Below are 23,781 nucleotides of genomic sequence, written 5' to 3'. Positions count from 1 at the left end.
GATGCATCTTTGCTATCCCAAGATGTGATAGGGGTCAGCTCTCAGGTAAAGGATTTGTGTTTTCCTGAGTGTTTCCTGTTAGCTGAAACTTGAGCTATACCAAGTTGGAAGAGGGGAAAGGATGGAAAAAAAAGAATCACCCAAACTGATCTATTTACCGCTACTACATAATGTAAATTCACTGAAGCGATGTACATGGCTGGAAATCACAAAAAGCCAACAACTGTTAAAGATCTCTGATTCTCAGAAGTCAATTAATTCCAGCAAGTGATAAAAGAAACATTACTTATTTCAACACAGTTACTGTTGTTTGAAGTTCATTTTATTGTGTTTTATAGGTGAGGTTTGTTTACAGATTCAGGGGTAATGCCACTGAAGACCACCTTGACAGAGCAACAAAATAACTCCAAAACAGGCTACAGCAATAAATATCAAACCATTCAATCTAAAATGTATAAATATAAAAGTAATTTCTGAAAATGTAGGAAAAACAGGAATCCATTTTTCTTTTTTGGCCTTTTGTAGAACAACATCAATATCATCCATCCGTATCACCTCAGATCCAGCACAATTATCTTTATGTCTTTCCCAACCACATGGGTACATGGCTGCAGAAGAAGTCAATCCATTACTGACAGAAATCAGTTTCAGTAAAATAGCCAGTAACTTCATTCATGAATCAGGTTTGTAAAGGATCAGTGAAAAGGGCCCACTTGGAACAAAAAATCTTAATGTTTTTCAGAGCTGGACTACCTTCTCATTACCCCTACAATGAACAATAAAAGAACAGAACAAAACAAAGAACCCCGACTTCTCCTTCTTTTGAGGACTAATACTGACACTCAGAAAGTCTGACAACAAAGTAATTTCCACTGTCTCTCAGCATTACTTCTCTGTATTTGATCACTTTGTTTTGATCTATATGAGATGCTTATGTATTTAAAGTGAGGCCTATTTAAAAACCCCAAATTCTTAATTATTCAAAGGTAAAGACTTACAAGAAATATTACTGTTATCTGGAAGACAACTCTGACTGACTCTACTGTTGAGCTATACTATAGCTTACTATGTTATTACAACATAGTTGTCATTATCAAAAGATATGGTAGCCAGGGGAAAATTATGGGCAATGAAAGAAATAGGGCTTAACCTACCCATAGCTGCACTTTTTAGCGGCTGGGATGTTATGTTGGGACACTGCAGTTGGAGAGAAGAACTGAGCTGATTCTTTGTTTAAAAACTAAAGAGCTCAGGAATAACTCCCATTTGAAAATGTGGTTTTTGCTCCTTCAGAAAGCAGCAGGCAAGAAGTGTTGACTGATGGTAACTGCCTCTGGTTAGCCACCATTTAAATGGCAGCATGTAACACTCATTTCATGGCTGCTACTGATTGCTTAAGCAGTCTCCTGCTGTCCACCTTAGTCAACTAAGGGTAATGAAACATTAAGACAGCAGGAAAGTTATTAAGAAATCTAACCTCAAGCACATGTGATTTCTGCTCATAGTAGATTCATGGGCAAGAATTTAAATAGTCAAAACCATGTTGGATTATATACTTACATTAAATAACCTAGGGTCCTTTGTATGTGGATGGAATCCCTTCTTTTTACAAGCAGATACTTCTAGCATGCCAGCATTAGTAAGTCTGAAGATGCCGGTGCTGGAAAGCAAAACAAGAAACTCCTGTTACACACTGCTCCCATAATACATGTCCAAGGTTTCACACACAAATGGCTTAGCTTAAGAGAAGGACAATAGAATGGCATTTGGTGACCTTCAATACACAAGAGCCCAGGCTGAGTTGGATTTTTAAAGGTATTTTAAACCAAAGGGAGTTGTATTCCTATAAAGGGAGAGATGATGAAGGGAAGGGGTTAGAAAAAGAATCACAGTAGTGGTGCTACTCCCATTAGGCAGGTTAGCCTACTGAGGGCTAAGGCTAGTTCCTACAGAAACTTAGGTGTTCTGGATTGCATTTCACCCAGGGCAACTTAAAACAGCCTTTAAGCTAGCTGTCTAAATGACTAGTGGTGATTACCACTCCTTTAGGTAATCACGTAGTGCAAAGCATTAGAAAATGCACTGCTGCACTAAAATGTTAGAAACCCCACCCTTCTGTAAAGAAGATTGATACCTATTAACTGCAGGACAGCACCTCATAATAAATGTTACAGGTTAGAGTTGGTTACAGGGTATAGCATAAACTATGAAAGAAATTCGGAAGACCAGAAATTTGAAAAGGTATACAGATATGCTCAAGGTTACAAAGCCTAGTGCTTGTGCTCTTGCCACTCAATCTTTATTCACAACTCTGCTACCTTAATGGCCCATATGGGAAGTTAAGTATCCAGGACAGGGTTCATTGAAATCATCTAAAGAGGCAGAAGGCCAGAAAAAAAGGTTGAAGAAATGCACAGTCTAAACAATGGAGTTAGCCCTGGTGCCCTGAAATGCCAAGCACACCAAAGGTGAATCAGAAAATTGATGAGGCTGGGAGGAACCTCTGAAGATTGTCTGGTCCAACACCCCTGCTCTGGCAGAATCACCCTGAGCAGGTTGCCAGGACCATGTGCAGTCAAGTTTTGAATATCTCCTACGATTAAGAGTTCACACCCTCTCTGGGCAACATGTTCCATTACAAACCTTCACGTTAATATTTACACGGTTCCATATTTTTTTTCAGTATATATTGTTTATATTTTATGAAATAGAAAAATAGACTTTTATTATCAAAAAAAGTAATCTTTATCCTTCTGCTTCGCAAACTGCAATTTTCATATAATTCTAGAGAAATATGCCTAATCTCCCTCCACTTCCTTAACTAGACAGAATGAAGATAGATCTATGGTAGGCCACTGGCAATGAGGACTCCAGAAGAATAGCTCTTGTCCTTATTACTTTGTCAAGCAGAATTTAAAAACAAACAAAATTTAAAACCTGGGTCTGGGAAAGGAGGAGGAGAGAGAAACCAGAAACAATGGTGTGCATAGGGACTGACTGAAATGCAAGTCTGAGCTACTTACAGAAAACAAACACTCAACTCAATATTCATGCCCTTTATCTGAGCTGGTATGTACTTTTTGCATTTGATCAAATTTTCTGAGAAGGAGCAGGGAAAAATATCTAAATATTACTTAAAAAAATCAGAACTCACTCATTATGCTTTGGTGAACAAACAATTGCAATGGCCTCTGGCAACATTAGCTGATAAGAACAATGAGTATGAAGATCAACACTGGATAAGAATGCAGTTTGTGTTGGATGTGTCTAGAAAAAGAAAGGGAAAACTCAACATCATGAAATAATTCTTATAGATCAAGGTCAACATAAATTCAAGTAGGACCAATAATTTGTGACAAGTGAAAGCATCAGTACTTCCTCAGGTTGGTTTCTTAAGTTCTTATTAACCTAGATTCTTTATTGTTAGGGTGGCTCTTCAGGATGAGATTCATGGAGGCACATTCACAATCAGGTACATAAGCAGTTTTCTGATCACAGGGAGGGAAAGGTTGAATGAAAAAGCACAAGACAAAGGGAAATTCCTGGATTGTACAAAATCCCTAAGAGTGAAATGAATATAAAGTTTCAACAACACAATACCTCCCCTCCCCTACTTTTGAATACGGCATTAGAAAGTAATAAAATACCCTTAAATATAAACAAAAGTTGCACAGGCAGAAGCAGGCCCATTGTGTCAACAGGATGCCTCAACTGCATTAAAAAATACTCTGTGGACAACATTAGTGCTCATTTACATCACTACAATTAGAATTAAGTAAGCAAATTCATTTGGATTATTCCAGTTGTTTCTTAAGTTTATTTCCAGGTTTCTTTTTCACACAGTATTTAGAGCCAATATAGAAAAGCCAGAATTTATGAATCATACGTACATGGATCCAACCCAAAGTGAGGAGATTATACTGATCCTGAATACCAAATAATTCTTCCACGTTCTCCATGTCACAGTAGTCTGGTCCTGCAGTTTGCTTTGGCACTATTACATGTGTAATAGTAAATTCATTATGTGTCTGTAAAACAAACGTTGACTTAGAGTGGAACAAACGAAGTAATGAATAAATGCTGAATCAGAATCTGAAAGATGTCAGCCTATCAGCTAAAAAAAAAAGGATGGGCTCCACTGATTCCAGTGTGGCTCTACTAACACACTGCACCTGAAAATATGCCTCAGTACTTTATTATAAAAGCATACAGGGTAGCATTAGTCACAACACGAGACTGTTGTATTGAAATATTCTCAGAGATCACTGTGAAAAGATTATCCTTTAAAATAATTAAAAACATATACAAGAGGTTTGAGAAAACTATAATTATTTTCTGTGAAATGTGGAACATGACTACTGTTGCTATTCTTTCTCTCCATACAATTCAAATACACTTGAGATCATCTTTAAAATTCTTTGGATGCCAGCATCAGCCATGACATCTTTTCCTGCTCTGAAGGACATTAAGTGTTATCTAGGTCAAAGGGAAAAAACCAGACTGAAAATCAGATGTTCTACAGTTTGATAGGGGGATTTTCTTCTTCTTTTTTGTTGTGCCACTATGAATTTGATGACTCCAGTGGATTCTAGCAGTCTTTATATTTCATTGTCCTGTAACTAAACCTCACTTACCTTAGATGAATGCCAGAGAAAGTACTCGCAAAAGCCTGTGTTGTACACCAGCTGAAAAACTTGCTACATTTTATAACAACAACAGAGTACTTTGATCAGATGTTTTCCCAGTAAAGCAAGCCCACAATGCTGAAGTGATCACTCAGATTATAATATGAAGTTAATTACATTAAAGACTGATCATTTAGATCTACTCTGAAATCAATACATCACAGGATAACACAGTACAATCAAATACATCTTCCCCATACAAATGTGAGCATTAAACTGTACCAGTTTTCCACAGAGAATTCCACATGTCTCTATTCCTCTTACTGTATTTGCCTCTGCTAGCAGCAGAAATTTGTGACAGAGATCCCTGGGCAAAATGACACCTCTGAGCGCTTCAGCCAGTTGAGCTAACCAAGAATAAAAAAAATTTAAAAAAAAAGAGAGAGAAAGAGAGATAAAAAGGCAATTACAGCTTAGACAGTGAAGATCCTTAAAATAAGGAAATACACAAAGTATATCATATTCTATTATTAAAGGTGAAAGAATTATATTTACCATATAATAGATTTCTAATAAGAATAAATCTACAGAACAAGCACTTCATCTAAATTGAAGTGGCCAGCCCATAAGATATGCTCACTAGCCTGTCCCTCAGGTGAAAGTGAGCTGATATCATCTCCCAGGCCAGGGCTTTTCAGGGTGAACCACTGCAGGTTCTGCCTCTGCTCCCTTGAGGTCCCATGGCAAGATTCAGACTTCATTCCAGAGGAACACTGAGACTCACTCTCTAGATCCATTCATTGGTACTCAGCTGGAAAATGTGAAACTGTAACTAATGTCCTCTCTTAAAATGAAGAAACTATAGAGAACTGATTAATGTTTATTTCCCTATGGAAATCCTCACAGTGAATAAATACATATGCACATAGATTAAAAAAAAAATAGGGGAAAAAAGAAATCTCTGCACTTACTCTGAACAGCACTTAGAGTAGCAGCTGGCTTTAAGACCCGGTTTACTGGAGGTGAGTGTCCAGCACAGCCAGATGTGCCACTCCTCTCTTTTTCCTCAAGCACTGCAGTAGACAGGGAATTGTTCTCTGGTACAGAAATACAAGATAGCATACTTCCGTCTATTTGTTCAGACATAGCCACACTTTCTTTGATTTTCTGATCTCGAGCTAGTTCTTGCTTCTTAAGTTGATCCTCAAAGAATTGAAACTGCTCTGATTCAAGCTGCTGTTGCCTCATATGTGCAATTCGTTTCTTCTCTGCCTCTATGAGCTTTTGATGCTCTAATTTCTTCAGAATTTCAGTGTTACGTTTGTTCTGAAACATATGCAATATAATGGCATTCTCAGAACACAGAAAAAGTTACAAAAAATGAAAGTAAAGCAGCAATCTAGCAGTTTAATAAAGCCATCAAATCCTGTCATAAAAAATGGAGTCTTTTGGAACCTATTTGCTAAACTGGAATATAAAGCTATACTCCCCAAAGGTAGTAAGGAAAAGATAATAAGTATTTAAGTGAGGGAAAGAAAAATACATGTTTTCTCAGATGCTTTTTCCAAGACAAGTTTTTAAACTATAAATCCTGTTTTCAGTGACTTCAAAACACAAGATGCAGGTATTTACAGTTACTTAGAGACTCAATTCAAACTTGAGCATATTTGGATTCAAGGGACTTTTTCCACATACTGATATAAATATCAACTGAATCCTCTTTATAAAACAGAATCAGTGCACCAAAGGCCTATCCAGATATTTGTAGACAGTTATTAAGTAAATATCACAGGATATGTATTTCCTAGCACACACTTGCATCACTTATTTTCAAAGGACAAGCTGATTCTAAAGAAGAAATGAAAAGCAATTACTAATCAGCCCAGAAAATTATTAGGTTTTTGCAGACCTGGCATTTTACTGCTTAATTTTTAAGGTTTATATGACAGAAAAATATTCATGCAAACCATTATTTAATAACCATATAAAACTTACTTTTTTTTGCATGTATTCCTGGTATTCTAAGTTGTATTTTTTTAAAAGATCTCTTTTCAATTCATCCGTCCGTGGAAATGCAACCTCCTTCAATTTCTTTGGGGTGGAATGGGGGAGAAAGACAGGTAAGTTTACTTTTCACTTTTTAAAAGAACCACCTGGAAAACAAACTCAGTTGTAATAGATTTAAAAAAATACAAAATAGAAAAAAACCCTGCTCTTCTCCCAGAAAAAAAAAAAAAGGAAGAAATACATACTAAATCACCAGCTTATGAAACTTCTATAGTACATTGATTTCAATAAAGTTATATTAATTTATATTAGTGAAAGGTGTGACATGGCTACTTGTTATCTCAAGGAAAGATCAGCTCTTTTAATAGCAATCTGTTATCTCTGTTTTGTTTAAACAGAGTGTGGTGACTAACATTTTTGTTGCAGGTGTAATTTATAAAAAAACTAAGGCCAACTTTCAAAGTTTCAGGTAGGATCATTGCATTGACTTCCTAGTCATAAATATGTCTAAATATGCCTGTTTCCAGGTGGGGGAAAAAAACCCGTTTCTTTGAAGAGCCCTGTAGCTTACTGTGACAGCCCTGGAAGACAAAACAATATTGTCTTTAAAACAAAACCGATGCCCAATGTTTTCTACTAATGTGAAGACTACAAAATAATTCAGGGGCTGTAGGCAAGGAAGGGAAAGAGACCATTTGCCTAATCCTGCTGAGTGCCATAGAGGAGGCATGTTGGATACCCCTTCTCAATAGGGATGTTTTCCCTAGATTGTGGCCGCAGTCGAAACTTTGGCATAAAGCATTTTGATTTTGACTATAACACTCAGCTTTAGCAGCAGAAAAAGCATGCAAATATGGGAGCATGAAGCAAGAGACAATTGTGCTCTTCTAACAATTCTCACTGGGCAACTCCAACTGTTTAAAGCTCAGTATAAGGCTACATTTGAAATTCATTTTCTAGAGGGGGAAAAAACCCAAGTAAAACTATTTTGTATAGAAATGGAGGGAAAAATATGTAAAAACTACATAAATATATATTTGGTAATAAAGAAAGCAAAAATATACTTTGCTTATTTAGCAGAGTAAGCAAATACTGCACAGACACCAGTAATGTCACATATCTCTCCCTCTGTTTGCAATCATTAGCTTGGACCATTATCCACGCACATAATTGGGACCAGAATCAAACTAAGTACTGTTAATATATTGCATTTTTAATATGTAAACTTTCAGAAATAGATGTACCTGAGTTTCCAACAGCCTAGCAACCATTCTCATTCATCTTCTAGACTGATAATTTAATTTCCAGTAATGATCAAATAATTAAACCAAAATAAAACATGAATGGCTAGTGGAGAAAGGTATCAGAAATTCAAGCTGTGGTGGCTGCCATGGACTATGTGTGCATAGGGGGAAAAGGAGTGCTGGGAAAAAACGGAGAGATTCTGTGCAAAACATTTCTTAAATGCCAGGAAACCATAACCCTACCTTAATAATATCTTGTTTTTCTGGTACTGCGCATTGGTGATAGTCTCGGTGACTGGGCAGCTTTTCTACAAATAATCTGGAAAATTAAACATGCATGTGTTTGCCTCAGAATTCAGAGAAATATCCATAATAGTTTTTATGCTGGCAGAAAAATCAGTTTCACATAAACACTGAATTCCAGATGATTTGGAGCAGGTTTCTACACACATGTTTAAAATAACACATTATTGTATGGACCTGCATGAGACACACAGGATAAAGACAGGAGATTATTTTCCACATCTGATATATAGTTTGGCTTTCATTAGTAGTGGGTTGGATTAAAAAAAAAGGACTAACTAGCAGGCAGCACCTAAAAATATCCATGAAAAGCACCCTCCACTCTACTCAGCATTAATAAATACTATTTCTACTGTCTTTATCTATTCTTAGCCAAAATGCTGAACCTTAAAGAAAGAATGTGACACTGACTATCATTAAAGCAGTTATTTTTACCAGACCAAGCTGCACAGCTACCTGACAGATAAATTATGGCAACGCTCAACTGCACAGAGTTTGGAATATACAGCTGCTATCATTCTTTCAGCAAGTTGCACAATGTTCACCTCTAGACCCTCTTTTTATGGACATAGATAAATTTAAAATCAAGTGGGATAAGAAAGGTTTGGTCTAGTTTTCAGAACATGAGGAAAATAAGGAGGGAGGAAGGATGTTTCCTATTATAAAAATTTTAGAATATGCATATTAAAAAAACCTTTCAGAAGTAATAAAACAAACCAAGCAACACTACAGCAAAACTAGCTAGGTTAAACATTTAAATCTGCCACTAATATATTTTTTGGCTGTCTATTTTGAGAGTTGTAATGAAAGCTGGCCAGAACTGGTTTTCTGCAGTGGGGAGAATAATCATAAGATGAACATATATTATAGGTTTTGCATTTATTCCTGTAACAAACTTGATCCTTTGGGGGAAGAAAAGTGAAAAATAAGCAAAAAGCCATTTTTTTCATGTTTTTAAAGTGCTGTGCAATACTACCATCTTTAAGATCAGTAGACACTCATAGAGCATAACTACTAAAGGCTCAGAAATCTTATCTAAACATTGTTTTGTAAGTCAGACACTGTATTTAACCAACATGCTGATATATACAGAATAATCTGTGGGCAACAGTGCTCATGGTTTGGCCTGCACAGTAAATTCCAACCTCTGTATATTAGGTTAATTCATGCCTAGCAGTTAAGAGATGGGTAGGACTACCATACAGGTGAGATGCAATTTTAACAAAGCCTATGCTTAGCATAAAGACCTCCAGAGAACAAAGTCATTCTGCAAGAACACACTGAACAATTTTCTCCTCATCTAAAGGGGTTTTCACTGCAGCTCTCTATTTCAGTTTACTCAGAATTATAAGCTGTAAAGACTACAATTGGTTTCTTACGTTATGAACTTATTATAAAAAACAAAAGCGTTCTCCAGGTTTCCCTCCTCCATGTACACCGACGCCATTCGCTCCATCTCTACTCCAGATCTAAAGTAGCGGCGTGGAGTGATATCTTCATTGATTGTGATATTGCTGCCCAGTTTGCTTAAGGCACGTACTCTCTCTTCTGGAGTCACAGAGATGTCTGTGTGGTCAGGAATAGCTACTAGCTTTTTCTGAAAAGGAACAGAGTGATTAGCAAAGAGAATATTCCGTTTCACTTTCAGTAAGCGGTCTCAGTCCTAAGAAGCTCAAGGGAAATCTTCAGCTAATTTTTTAATTAGCTGTTCTCATGACAGGCATTGGTTTCCCCACTGCTAGCCACAGCTGAAACATTCTAACATGTTTCTCAGTTGAAAGATAAATTGTGATTACAATTAAAATAAAAAGTGATCTCATCCCCCTTTCCCCCTCCCCCCTAAAAAAGACAAAATTAGGAAAACCCCTGTAGAAAAAAAAAAATAAAAAAAAAGATAAAATCAAGTAACCCCCTATAGAAATTACCAAAGGCAATAGAACCCTTTAGAATGCCCTACACATGAATTCTACAAGAGTCTGTCTTAAGTATTGAAATGGTTGAAATAACTGAAATAATTTGATGGAGGTCCTGAATACTCAGACTCCTATTACATGATGTATAGCTCTGACTGTCTGGAATAGTTCAGGTAACAAAGAGTAATAAGTTCCCCTGATTCAGTCAACATCTCACTTCAAATCTTCATTTCCAATTTTAAATGAGGCCACTAAATAAATCAGAACTAACTAGTGAAGAAGAAGCATAGCTGCTTATTGTGGTCATTGCCTTCCTGTTAAGTAGCTCAATAATTGGCTAGTGCAAGTTGTTTCCTCTCACTTTGATGAAATTTTTTACTCTTTCTACTCAAAATGTCCATTTCAACTTTTTAAAAACCTGATTGCTGAAACCCCATAAACCAAGAATATAGAAATAAAAAAAATTCCAACAAAACCATCAGGCAGAATGTGGGAGGAACTGGCAGCATGCAGAAAGAGACCCATGGAGCTGATAGCCAACATTGCTAAACAGCTCTCTTGAACTGATTCCTAATTGAAAGAGGAGTTGCTCAGCCACTGAAGCATTTCTTTGTAATACGCACCAATGAGCTGACAGTGAATGGTTGTTCCATGCTGTTGTCTGCCTGCAAACCAAGGAGATTGCTCTTTTCCTCCAAAGTCTCCATCTGACTGAAAAGGGCAGTATCAATCCAGCGCTCAATATTTGCAACCAGATGTCTCAGGGTTTAATAGCCCAAGGGAAACTTGAAAATAGATATGTTGATTGTGGTTGTGTGCTGGAAAAAATAAGACAAGTCATTCAGATTAGAAATACATTCAAATGTCACATAAGTTTGCATGCCAGCACTCACTCATTACTTTGATGACACAGTACTTCCATGTTTAATAACAATTTAGAACTCACCAAGCATCTAGAATTTAAATTGGGAATGCATGGGGGCTTCAGTGCAGTTGTAGACTAGCTGACCTTCACTAATGTTATTACAGTGGATTTGAACATGATATAACAAATTATTTTTACAATTTTTACAGCAACTTAAAAAACGCCCAAGTTTCAAGCATTAAGTGAAAAACTCAGAAGTTCGAGGACTAATCACAGAATCTGTGCTTCCTTGAGCATATGTTTTGATGAACAGTGTGAATCTGGCATCTTTATTTCCTGCTAAGCCTGTAATTAAAAATAAAATTTTACACACAAACTCGTATCAGTAACATAAAGCAGAGAAAATACTTCAAGCACCATGTGTTCCACCTGCACAGCTTGCTGACTTCAAAAACACTCAAAATACGATGAACTCTGATGAGTCAACTTATAATAACTGCTCCTTGCACAGCTTTGAACAAGTTAAGACAAGTATTTAGATGTCGTGGTCTTCAGAAAAAAACCCGACCAAAACTAAACCAAAACCAAAAAACCCAACACTGAAAGAGGAATGAATTATTTAAATTACACGGGAAGTGTGAAAATTAAGTTTCTAGTGTGTTTTTTCCCTTCTGTGCACTCAGTCTAAACAGATTTGATCCTGAAAGTCGAAGGCACTTTATACGCTGCAATAAATATGCTTATGCTTCTGTAAAAGCATAGAGTGGGTTCAGCAAAGATATTTTCTCAGCCTACCTCTTTCTAGAGGCCAGAGGACTCTGGGTTAGAGAAAAACAACCCTAATGTGTTTTTAGCTGGCTGTATTTCTCAAGTACTGATTTTTGTATTTGAGTCTTCCTCATTTTTTCCCAAAACCAACAGTATCTATTAGATTAGTCCTAAACTTTAACCATTAGTGCAAGTATTGTAGGAGACATTAAATTCATTGAAGTAATACACTTTATTTAGAATAGTCAGAATTATCCTGTTTTACTTGTAAAAGCCATTACTGGTAGATTCATTCCACCTTATTGAATCAATCTTACTCCATTTTTATGTATGACCTCCCGATCTCAATGAGTATATTCTTGACTGCCTTTATACCAATGTTTTTCATTTTCAAGATTTTTATTCTCATCATAAGGTATGCCACAGATAAGTGAATTCAGTTTCAAGGCCTGCTTTCTGGAAATTTAGGTATTCAAACTGTTTGTACCATTTGTAACCAAAAAAACTGGACCACAGCTTACACACCCAAGAAAGCAATCTTAGTTGTGGTTGCTGTGCTAATGGAAACTGCTCTCTAAACAATTCAATTTTATATACATAGAGCTCTGGCGTAAATGATCAGCCTGGCAGGAGAGCCTACTCATTACCTATTCACAAACTGTAGAAAGGCCCTTTGGGACAACAATAATGAAATATTTTTGCTTTAGCCTACTCCAGGAAATACTCTGCTTTACACCTAGTTCCACCTGAAGCCCTTCTTCAGCTGAAGCACTGGTAGACTGTGAAAGGAGAGGGCTAAAAGCTTGGCCAGTGCAGAGCTCATGTTAATCTTCTGCCTATGCAGCTCAGACTCTAAGCAGAAATGAAATCATCAGTGAGAGACTCTGCATTCATATGATCTGTGGAGCTCAGGAACAAAAACTGAAAACCAAACCAAACAAATAAATGAGCAAAAAAAAAAAAAAAAGGAGCTAAAAAGCATATATTTTAAAACTATTTGTCCATTCTCTTATCCATTACTTTTGGATTTTTTATTTTATTTCCCCTAGAAGCAACTGCGACATCTACAACACCTGAATGAAAGGTTGGATTTGGTCTAAAGTATGCATCCAAGCATAACAAACTGCAAAATATTCTAGTCACTCAATGTATAACAAAAATTTTTCCTTAAGAAGTAAAGCAGTAGAAATGCATTTCTGTTCAATTCCTTATTTCAGTTAGCAGCTTCTGAGCAAGAAAACCATTTTTCAAGGCTTTCTCTCTCAACAGATTTTCACCAAAGTCTAGTGAGGAAATGGACATTGAAGAGACTGTTCATGAGGACTACTTCCCTACTTCCCTACTGAGGACACAAGATATTGATCAAATACTTCTTTCAACTATCACCACTGCTTGAAGACCTCTCAGCCGAGCTGGCAGGCAAGTGGAAAAAAGTTGGTGCAGCAAGTGGCAAACAAGAGCCACTAATTCATGGTTTGTTTTGGTTTTGGGAGGCCAGTATTCCCAAACAGATCTTTGTTAAAGAAGCCTATGGTATTTCCCATTCAAAATCTCTTTAAAAATGGCACAGGGAGACATCACAGAACCTTTTACTTGCAAATATTTGTCAGCTTGGTTTCCTCTAATATTAAAGTTACAAACACAAGTTAATTCAGTGAATTTTTAGCCTAAAGAAGGATTAATAGTAATAGCATTAGTTTTAAAAGTGTAAGAGTGGGTATTTTAAAGAGGAGACATCTGCTAATAGCAGAAACTCACACTTCCTCAGAGCCTGGAAAAGATGAAGAAGCTCTGCACAGAGCATACGACAAGTCTCAGTGCAAGAGCTTAGCAGAAGAATGGCTACAAATAAAAGAGGAAACAGACTTTTTAAATTTAGCTTCAGGAACACTTTAAAAACCAGACATTGCAAATAAAGAAGAAATACTGAGATGAATTTGTATCACTTTTACAAAAACCTCAAATAAGACTCAAATATCTTAGCTATTACAGGTGGCAAGAAAAAAACTCTAAAAAAACTCTAAGAAAAAAACTCTAAAAAGAACGCTGGCTGTCTTATGACAGCACTTCAATATATTATATGTGGACACACTGGCAGGATAATGAATGATTAAAATGCAGAAAGTTAAGCTTTACTAAAAACACCACCACAGGTATGTGGTGCCAGCTCCCTGGAATGCCTCTGTGCATAATGTTCTTCACAGCACAGCCTCACGGTCACCTTTAGCCAGCTGAAGGGCATGACACTGCCAAGGGGCTCACCTCACCCTCACCATGCTTTTTTGTACTCTAATTTTGTTGGCTCCAGTGACTTCGAGGCAAGTTGTAGCTGATCCAAATCAAAATTAAATGGACTTTTAAACTTAACTACTTTCTTCTCAAAATCAAAATGCAAAGGAGGAGGCAGAACCATGAAGTCAGCAAAACAGACAGATTAGTTCCTTTCTGAGGCAGTGCTGTTCTAGATTGATAGAAACTGCCTTTGAAAAGACACCACAAGAGCTTGTATAGCACCTACAAAAATTGCCCAGCCTTGACATGTTTTCTGACAATAAACTTATATTTTACTTTACAAGAGCAAAGATAAATTCAAATACCCAACCACTCTGAATAACTGATTATACTCAAATATACAAAATAGTTATGCTAATACAGTGAACTATACTCCAACCACAATAACAGGAGACAAATAGCAACACTAGCTTGGAGCTGTCTTAGGCTATTAGACTGTAAAGTGCTCTAAATTCCAAGAGTAAAGATGCATTTTTCTGCTTTGCTAATTCAGGCATTTCAAATTAACTTAGATCGACTTAAGTAATGTTTGTTTGAGAAAAAATGCCTGGACATTTGTCATTCAAATCAAGTTTTTTCTAATTATGAGTTTTCTGATAGTCATTACCAGAATATAATCATTTAACATCCATTCAACAGTTAAAAAACTTTTCTTTATTTCATTGGTATAGCATTCCTCACCAAATTCCATTTCCTCCTCAAAAACCATTGTTTTCCTACATGATCCATCTTATTATGCTATGTATTAACCTTGAAAAATTCAGCTTTATTAAATCAAACCCTTCAGCCACAGGAAACAGTGCAAAGTGAGAAAATCAACATTTTAAATGGCATTGAAAGTAATTTTTCTGTTTGGGCTAACAAGCATGGTACCAAGCACCAGAAAGTGAAAAGCAGAGAGAGCAATTTTAACTGAAAGTATATGCAAATAGTAGTACATGAAGACAGAATAAATATATCAAGACATATCAAGTACCTTAGGAGTAGGCTAATAAGACAGGTGGTATGAGAAGATCAGGGGAATGCATGCACAAACTCTCATGCTTTTCTGAGAGGTATAATGTCACAATTCATCACAGGTTCTCCAATGCCTTCACAGTTTGCTGCATGATGATGTTTCACACAATTGCCAGGATGGATGTGGACAAATGAGCCACCCTGCCTGTTCTCAGAGCCCGAGAGGCACAGCCCCGCTAATTTCCCCAGCTGCGTAACTGCGGTGTGATAGTGAGGGGTGGTACACGTGGCTGCACAGCAAGGCTTATCGGCTCGACTGCAGTAGGAGCTCTTTAAGTTGTAGTTTGTGTCTGCAATGCCTTCAGTGGAGCCAGCTCACAGCCTGGGCAGAAGGAGCTTGTATCTGTCTTCACACCTTGTTATGACAGACTCTCAGATGTCTGATTAGTACGGTGTGTCCTGCACTGATACAACCGACTGAGACGACTGTACCACCACAGTCAACAAAGCCAAGTGGGACCATGCCCTGCCCAAGGATGCACACAGTGACTGCAGTACCCCAGTGGGAGCTGTGTGCTCCAACCTTCTGGAGAAGACATGGGCACAAAGAGGAGCTCAGAGTGTCAGGACCTCACAGAAAGTAGCTGACTGCAGACTGTGAGGACTGAATTTCAACACCTTGTGATCATCTGGAAGCTGTGTTTCCTTCTTCAGTTCTTCAGAAGAGACTTTTAAATGTTGAATCAGCTTTTTGGATTTTTTTAAACAAGTAACTGACTAACTTCAATAAATATTAGTTTAATACTTAGTTTCACTTTTTAAGATTACTTTGAAACATTGTTATTACTTAATTTGAAATATTAGTTTCCTCTTTGTAACATTTTTAAATTCTAAGGGAATTATTCATAACACTGACTTCACTGCTGTCATCAACATTTGTCGATATTCTGACTATTGGTCTTACTAAAAAGCTGCATTAAAGAGATCACTGGTAAAATTTCCCAAAGCACTTTCTTCATTCAAAGATTAGGTTCTGTTAAGAATAACAGCAGTTTACTTATGCAATGATTTATTCTTTGCATATTTTTAATAGTGGATTATTTCAGAATTTCTCATCCTTTTGTCTGATATTTTGGTGGAATGTAAATACCAGATGAGGTTCCCACAAAAATCATTCACTTCAGTACACTGGGATCAGGATCCTTACAGTATATCTAAAAATACCTGCTTGCTAATATAGAAGCTAAAATGTGGTATAGTTCTACTTTTTACAAACTGCTTTTGAGAGAACTTTTCTGCATTCATCCCATGGCATGAAAAAGCTTGTTTTAATATTGTCATGAGAAGTTAACACAGTCAGACTTCAATTTACTATTCTAGGAAGTGTGATGATTACAGAATCCTAGAATAAAGATGCAGCTCAAACCATAAAGAGGCCAGTCCTCATTAAAACAGCCAAATTAGTAAGTGCAAATAACACCTTTTAATTACCCATAATGGAACTGAATTGTCTCAGCAAACTTTAAATAGGGCACGGCAGCGATTGCCAGATGAAGATAAGGGACTGTTTCATGCCAATAAGTCATCCATGAAGCAGATACTTCTACTTCTGTACTTGGATGTTCAAGTGAATGTGGTGAAAAATAGGTTAGAAATACAGGAATCTACCTCACTCAGCTCTTTTTGAAATGCCAGGGCATGTATTGGCACAGCACATAACAATTTATATACACACTTGGGTTTGATATATAAATATGCTAAAGAAACAGCCTGTTCATCTGTCAACATGCTTTTTGTAACAACCGTTCAGAATCACAGCAAGTGATTCAGCTGGTATAGTAAGGAGTCTCATCTGGAAAAAATACAGCAAAGCGCTGAATGTCATGGCAAGATCATTCTCTTGTGCAGAAAAAATACCCAATCAACAAAACCCAACAGAATGGCCTTTCAATGAAAGGAAGCACTGCGAGGAGTAGCTTCCTAAAAACCCTGCACCTTTCAATGGAGAAGTTGCTCTTCACAGTAGGAGCTACTAAGCTTGGCTCTAGAAAAGCCCATCTCAGTAATAGTTCATACTTTAACATTGGCCCTTAGCTCCATGGCTTCATTTAAACAGCATTGCTAAGACCTCCTCCTAAGCTCCCCTAACTCTCAGAGGCAACTTCCAAGCTGTACTATCATCTCTCCTAGAAGCAGGTCAAGATTATTTCCTGTTTTTCACTGGTGAAGGACAGCGCCACCATGTCTCAGCACTGCTGAGAGGTCTCTCTGCAGACCATGTCAGTGGTGTATAGACAGTAGCACCTTCATTGGTTTGGGTGCTGAGAGGGAGAAATCACATGCAGGGAAGATCCTCCATGCACAGATCTGCCAAACCCATGCCTTACTTATATGGTTAGGCTACTCAGTGCTGTATCTCACATCACAAAACTGAGCTTTATTTTCATCTAAAGAAAAAGTCGTTGGCACGAGGCTCTGTTTTCTCACAGTTAAAAAAGAAGTTAGAATAATTATTTGAAGGCTTTTAAAGTTGGTCTGCAAATATTTGGATGACTGCAGTTAGTCAATGTAATTCCTTGAATATAATTGATTGGCTGTCTTCTAGGGACAGTTCTCCTTTTGGCACAGATACCAATAATAGTGAATAAAGCAGCTATGTCAATAAAATTAGTTTGCTACTGGGTCTGTAAGAGTGATAAACCACTGCAATATGCAGGTAACATCCAACAGGGTACATGCAAGAACCTGACTATTACTCCCTACAGAGTATGTGAATACTTTTCCTGTACCTTCAAAGCACAGAGGAAACCTCTGACTTTCAACTATTTTCTCATTAATTTTTAGGCAGATTGTTTTGAAATCAACATTTAGTATGTTTGTGCTATTATAACATAACCCTGTGCACTTGAGCTGTACATCTTGATGATGGCTTGCTACCTGATTTATTAATACGCTCTGTCTACAAAAATATTAGTTACAGGATATTTAAGAGAATGTCCTGAAAAATGGACTGGAAATATTGAACATTCAAACATGCATTTGTGAACTGACAGTTCTTTCTCTTGAGGTTTTTTGTGTCGAAACAATCCCTCTCCTCTCTCCCTTTTTTGGTAACACCTTTTGGTTGCAGCAGAAAAGCATTTTTAAAATAACGGATAAAGTATCACCAATGGTAGAATGTCTTGGATTACAAGCTATAGCCTTCTTAGGCATTCAGTGAAATATACTCATGCAACACAGAACAGCATCTTTCCAGTGACCCACTAAAAGGATGTTCTAGACATGGTGTAGAAAAACAGTGCCATTTCCTTCCTTTAGGAAATCCACAACAGTCCCCCATCAAAATTAGTGTACCAGGGCACAGTAACCCAGAAGAGGGCAGAAATAAAATAAATAGCTGTTGTTATATAGTTTGTTCTTTGATGATTCAACTGAAACACTGAAAAAAGGAGATACCTGCAATACAGAACATCATTGATAAAACTAACTTCCACCATAAAGACAAGAAGCTGTGTTGCTAAGGGAAACAAATGAGAGGCTAAAAATCAGCACAGAGGCCTGCAACTTCATAGACTCCCAGGACACAAAGAAAGTATGATTCCTTGCAAAGTCTTAGGTTTCACAGTTTTTTCTGCCTGTAGTCCTATTTCTCTCAGAAGAAACTCTCCTCCCCTAGGCTAGGAGGGTTAAGAATCTTCTGGGTTTTCCTTTAAAAGGTAATGACTTTTCTAGCAATATTTTCTACTTCATTTTGAACACTTTCAGACTCCATAGCCTCTAATAAGGACACTTGTTAATTAAGTGCATAACCGGTTGCAACAAGCAATTTCTATCTGATGACAAATTCCTACTCCGTCTTACTTCTTATGTTCATAATACAGGCTAGAAAATAAAGGAGAACCAAATTTACTCGGCATTTCTGACATACAAATTCACAGTTCATCTGAAGTCTATTAAATTGCCTATTATAAAGAATGAAGCTTGTCTTGTGGCCTCAAATCTAGAAAAAATAATTTGGGGCACTAGTTCTAAGGATTCTGACTGTTTTGCACAGTAATGGTTAAGTAATTAAAGGGCAGGTAAGAAATGGATAGTAATATTACCTACAGGATCAAGTGTGATCAACTGATACAAATAATTACCATTTAATCTGGCATGTTTCTGTAGTATGATGCCTATATTAAGATAATACAGTTAGTTGATTTCATAATGAAATCTTTGACCTTCTGCCCTAGCCTAGATGATTCAGGATGTCTCATGCTATGAGCAGATGGGAAAAACAACAGGAATGTCTGGCTCCATGAGGAGAATTTAGACTACTTTTTCTACTGGGACAGTTACAATATTTAATTTCTCTTATGTAAGTTTGCTAAGATTGACAATGCTAAGCACAAGTTTTACAGCAGCACAGTGATCTGTAACACAGTCAGCTCACAGGGCTGCTTGACAGTCAGCTGAATTATCCCGAATATCAAAGCTGAGTGCAATGATTTGTGGTTAACATTTTATACGCTTGCAGGCCACCAGGCTATTCATCCCAGTGAAGCTATGCAGACAACCTTTGAGTCCATTTTCAAATTATTTGCTTTTCCCCTCAGGATGAGTTCATTGATCTTTGCAGGCTATACAAACTCTTTTCCAAGTCAACACAGAGCAATAGATATCTCTGAGGGCATTTTGACAATGGTTCAGAGATGCTAAAAGAGGAAGACACTTCCTACGTTGATTATGTAGTGAGCCCACAGCTTCCATAATGTAATTCCGTATGTTGTGTGCTGAACTGTGAGTCATCTGGAGCTGCCAGTAGGAAGTGGTAGGCAACGGGTTGTGTCTGAGGAGCTTACTGACTCACAGCATTACCAAGAGGCATCATCAGCCGTGCAAGATTGAAAATGTTGGATTTTTATAAAAGGGATTTTTATGCAACAACAGTACTAACCAACTACATATGGATCATTCAGGAACTGCACAAGCAAGATCATTTGCTTTTATGGACTGATACTTCTATTTATAATGGAAACTATGACAGAAAATATGTTTCCTGGCATGAAAATCCAGATGTTCTAATTTTATTAAAATTGTATAGATAAAGACTTTCTTTATGTGGCAGCAAACTACTTTTAAGAACACAAACTGAAGGTGTAACCTTTGATGCAAAAATAAAATTTTAGGAGTCAGATAAGACCAGAAAAAACCCACTGTTCATACATGTCCAGCAAACAGAAACCAAGTACATATTTTTATACAACATTTTCTCAGTGTCTTCATGCCATTCCCTCAGCAGCTGAAGATTTCATGACCCCTCACCTTGAGCTATATTCTTCCTCAGCTTGGTGATTAACTTCAGAAAATGCCTTAAGGCCTGAACTTGAGCATGCTTCATACACATCAGGAAAACCACATGAGAAATGCCTTCACGGTATTTGCATAGCAGTACCAAGTAATACAAATGATTGCAGGACTGATCAAGATACTGAAACCTACTTTGTAAATGTAACACTACCAAATAACTCCCCTGCACTTGTAGCCATTTAAAAATACTATAAACAACCTCCCCCCCACACTATGAAATTTGTACCTAAACAATGATACAGATTTTGGGATGAATGCTTCCTACATTCCTACAGTGTCCTGTGATGTATGAAACTCCAGATTTGTCAACACTGGCCTTCAGTTTAGTTATTCAAATATTTAGCACTTAGCCATGCAAGATACCAGCAGAAATGTTTTTAGTATGTCAGAAAATCCAGCTTGTTTCAGAGTAACACAATATATTGCCTGAGCAGCACCCACAGGAACAAACTTAGACTCCATCCTCCTGGGAATATTTCATGAAGTTCTGGGTCTGTATCCTGTTTTCTAGGACCTGATGGTCTAAGGCAATTCATCAATATATGCTAAGCACAGCTTTGGACAGTCATGCACCTTAGCTTGCAAAGAGGAGAAAGCCCACTTCCATGAAGACAGAACTTTCTCAAAGCTGGTCTTCACCTGGGGATGAACTCCCTCGGAACTACTGTCCATCCAAGACCTCATAATCTCACCACTTCCCATTCTCAGTAAACGGTAGGGTTTTTTCTGCCCATGACTTCTTTGAGTATTCAGAATCATGTGCATATTAAATAAAAAAAATTTCAGACCAAGAGGAATTTCCCCAGAAGAGACTTTTGGGTACCCTTCTGAAACAGAGCAGACTGTGCGAGAGGAGTAAATTAAATTCCTCCGTGCACTTCGGAAGGACACCTTCGATCCTACAGAGGTCAGAAGGAGGCAGGTACAAAATGAAGTACATGAGCAGAAACCGAGAGTTACATATACCCAGCGAACACAATTTCTACTTTTTCACATTCTTTCACTTTCTATTCCGATGATAATCTTTCACATGTATATGGAAATCATTTAAAAAACTAGAATATTGTTATCAGTGTGATTTCTCCCTGGAAGACGGTAACACTCTGGACTCGGCTCCCCACCAACCTGCCACCACCTCTTTGCGTAGCCGCAGCGGAGTCAGCAGCTTTAGGCAGCCCGGGCTCGCAGCCCCCCGCCTCCCGCACACCCCCAGCGGCACCGCGATGCCCGCGCTGCATCCCCGCACCGCCAGCCGCTCCCGCTCCCCGCCGCGCTCCCGCCCGGGGCCGCTCCCGCCCGAAGTTCCGCCCTGCCCGGAGGAGGGCTGTTTCCGACAGGCCTCCGCGGCTCACCGCACCTGACACCGGGGCGGGCACGGGACCGGGGACGCCGGCGCGGCGCGGCGGAGGGAGCTGCCACCGGCCCCGGCTCCCACCGCCTCCCGGCTCCGGAAGGGCTACCAGCCCCTTTCGCCCTCTTCCCGCAGGGACCGCTGGCGCAGAGCAGCGGGATGGAGGCGGGAGACGGCGGGAGACGGCGGCGCGGCAGCTCCGCGCTCCCCGCACCGGGAAGGGCGACGGCCGCTTACCGGGTCTGGCATCCGCGTGAGCGGCGCCGCGGCGGCTGCCGCGGACAAAGCGCGGGGCGGGGGGAGGCAGGAGCGGCGGGGCGGCCTGGGCCTCCTCCTCCTCCTCCTCCCTCTGCTCCGCCGGCCTCGCCCCGCCGGGACGCGGAGCCCCGGGCGCCGTGTGCGGGAGCGGCGGGCAGGGCGGCAGGTGCCGGCGGCGCCGAGCCGAGCCTTGCGCCGCCGCAGCCGCCCGGGTTACGGTGCGGGGCGAAGGGAGGAGCCTGCGCCGCGCCGGGCGAGCGGCGTGGCCGCGTCCCGCTCTGCGCCGCGGGGTCCGGCCGCCGCCGCCGCCGCCGCCGCCGCTGCAGCCCCGCGGGGGCGAGAGGGAGCGGCGGCGAACGCAGGCAGAGGGGCCCGGGGGTGCAGCTCACCTGGCGTGTGTCCCCCCCTGCACCTCCGGCGGTCGGCCCGGCCACGCCTGTGTGCCGGAGGATACGCACACCTCACCTGGGCTCTCCTGAACTTTGCAGCGGGCTAACTGGGAGCAGACCCTGTTAGCAGCCTTGCTGAGGAGGCTGTCTGTGAGCAAGGAGGAAGAGGAGAAGGGGTAAAATGAAGGTGTAGTGGTCGGTGTAGGGCTGTGGTGCCTGGGAGGATGCTGGGCAGGAGAAACTTCCTCCCCTTAGGTAAAGGAGGTAGGGGGTCACAGCCTGGGTTTCTGCGGAAGTCGGGCAGTGCTGTGGGCTGGCCTAGATCTCTGATGGGAATGTCCTGCCAACACAGCAGTTACTCACACCATGGTATGTTTGGATGACCTGCTTGTTGTCTTTCTGTTGAACTTGCTCATCAGATATTGATCATACTGATGTCTTTCCTGTGGCCCAAACCTGGACATGGAAGTCTTAGATGTGGTCTAAGATTTGGCTCATCCTACACCCCCAAACATGGTAAGGGCATTTCCCTTTTCGTCCTTTCGTTGTGTGGAAGGCTGTTCTGGCTGCTGGGCATCCCAGCTTTGAAGTACCACTCTTGGCGCTGGTGGCTGTGGAGTGCAAAAACAGGTCTTGGTCCTGCTTTAAGAACAGGAAGGACTGATCTGGGTAAGGAACAACTTGTTGCTGGTTGTTAGAGGCTCCAGCCTATGCCATGGAAGGGTTTCAGTGGGACTGTTGAGTTAATCCCATCCTGAAGCAGACATGGAAGGGACACTTACAGTGCTGCAAGGAGTTTGTCTGGGTAGCTAACAGTTTTCCAAGGTGAAGTGTGAAGAGTGGGTATTCCTATTGTTCAGATGGGAGACTGCATTTCTGATTAATGGCAATAAGAAGATAAAGTTTGGTTGTAGGAAACTTTGGTAAGTGCAGCGCCTATCTAATGAGTATTTGGAAATTGTCTTCTGTTTGAAAAACTTGTAAAACTCAGGTCAGAGGTGATGTTAGGCTGGTTTAGATGTTCAGTGTTGAAGACACTGCACATTGTGTTCTTTCCCAAGCTGTGTTGGTCACAGACCTGAATGCTTCACTGTAACCTCTTACAGGGTGTGTCTGTGGCTAGTTCCTGTACAGCACAGGAAGATGCTCTAGGAAAGTTTGAACTTGATGTCCTGGAGTGGCCCTTGGTGGCTGTTTCCAGGCTGACTAAGCCTAATTTCAGATCTCTGTCCACACAACCAGATTTTGAGGCACTGCTAGATCCACCTTCATTCACCTCCCTAGAAGGGCAGTCCTCAGCATCTGCCCAGTACTTTCTACAGTTGGGCAGAGCTATGTGCTCTGGGTCATGAGGAATCTGAGTTCCAGCTCACAGTTAGCCCTGATTCTACAGCAAGGAAAAGGCACAACTGGTCAGGGTGGAAAGAGTTTGCGGTTGCAATTCTCCTTTTTCCCCC

At 39.7% G+C, this 23,781-nt stretch overlaps 1 protein-coding gene across 4 annotated transcripts; it reads right to left on the bottom strand.

The window, feature by feature from the left end:
* Positions 1–304: 304 nt before the first annotated feature.
* STAMBPL1 (STAM binding protein like 1) lies at positions 305–22,205 on the bottom strand. 4 transcript variants are annotated; one of them, XM_027648329.1, is made up of 11 exons: positions 21,915–22,205; positions 10,716–10,910; positions 9,559–9,776; positions 8,120–8,195; positions 6,621–6,716; positions 5,597–5,951; positions 4,950–5,032; positions 3,891–4,028; positions 3,155–3,267; positions 1,561–1,660; positions 305–608 (listed from the first exon to the last, which is right to left on the bottom strand). In XM_027648329.1, exons 2-11 carry the CDS (start codon positions 10,797–10,799, stop codon positions 552–554), a joined length of 1,320 nt encoding a protein of 439 aa, XP_027504130.1. In that variant the 5' UTR covers positions 10,800–10,910; positions 21,915–22,205; the 3' UTR covers positions 305–551. The 4 variants fall into 4 exon arrangements, with proteins under 4 accessions (XP_027504130.1, XP_027504127.1, XP_027504128.1 ...); XM_027648326.1 differs by having other exon boundaries at positions 4,908–5,032; positions 21,915–22,203; XM_027648327.1 differs by lacking the exon at positions 21,915–22,205 and adding an exon at positions 21,684–21,801 and having other exon boundaries at positions 4,908–5,032.
* Positions 22,206–23,781: the final 1,576 nt, after the last annotated feature.

This window comes from Corapipo altera, unplaced genomic scaffold, assembly GCF_003945725.1.
Source record: "Corapipo altera isolate COAL_440 unplaced genomic scaffold, ASM394572v1 56, whole genome shotgun sequence".
Classification (NCBI taxonomy): Eukaryota; Metazoa; Chordata; class Aves; order Passeriformes; family Pipridae; genus Corapipo; species Corapipo altera.
Note: the sequence above shows the minus strand (reverse complement) of the source record. Positions and strands in the feature narration are given on the sequence as shown.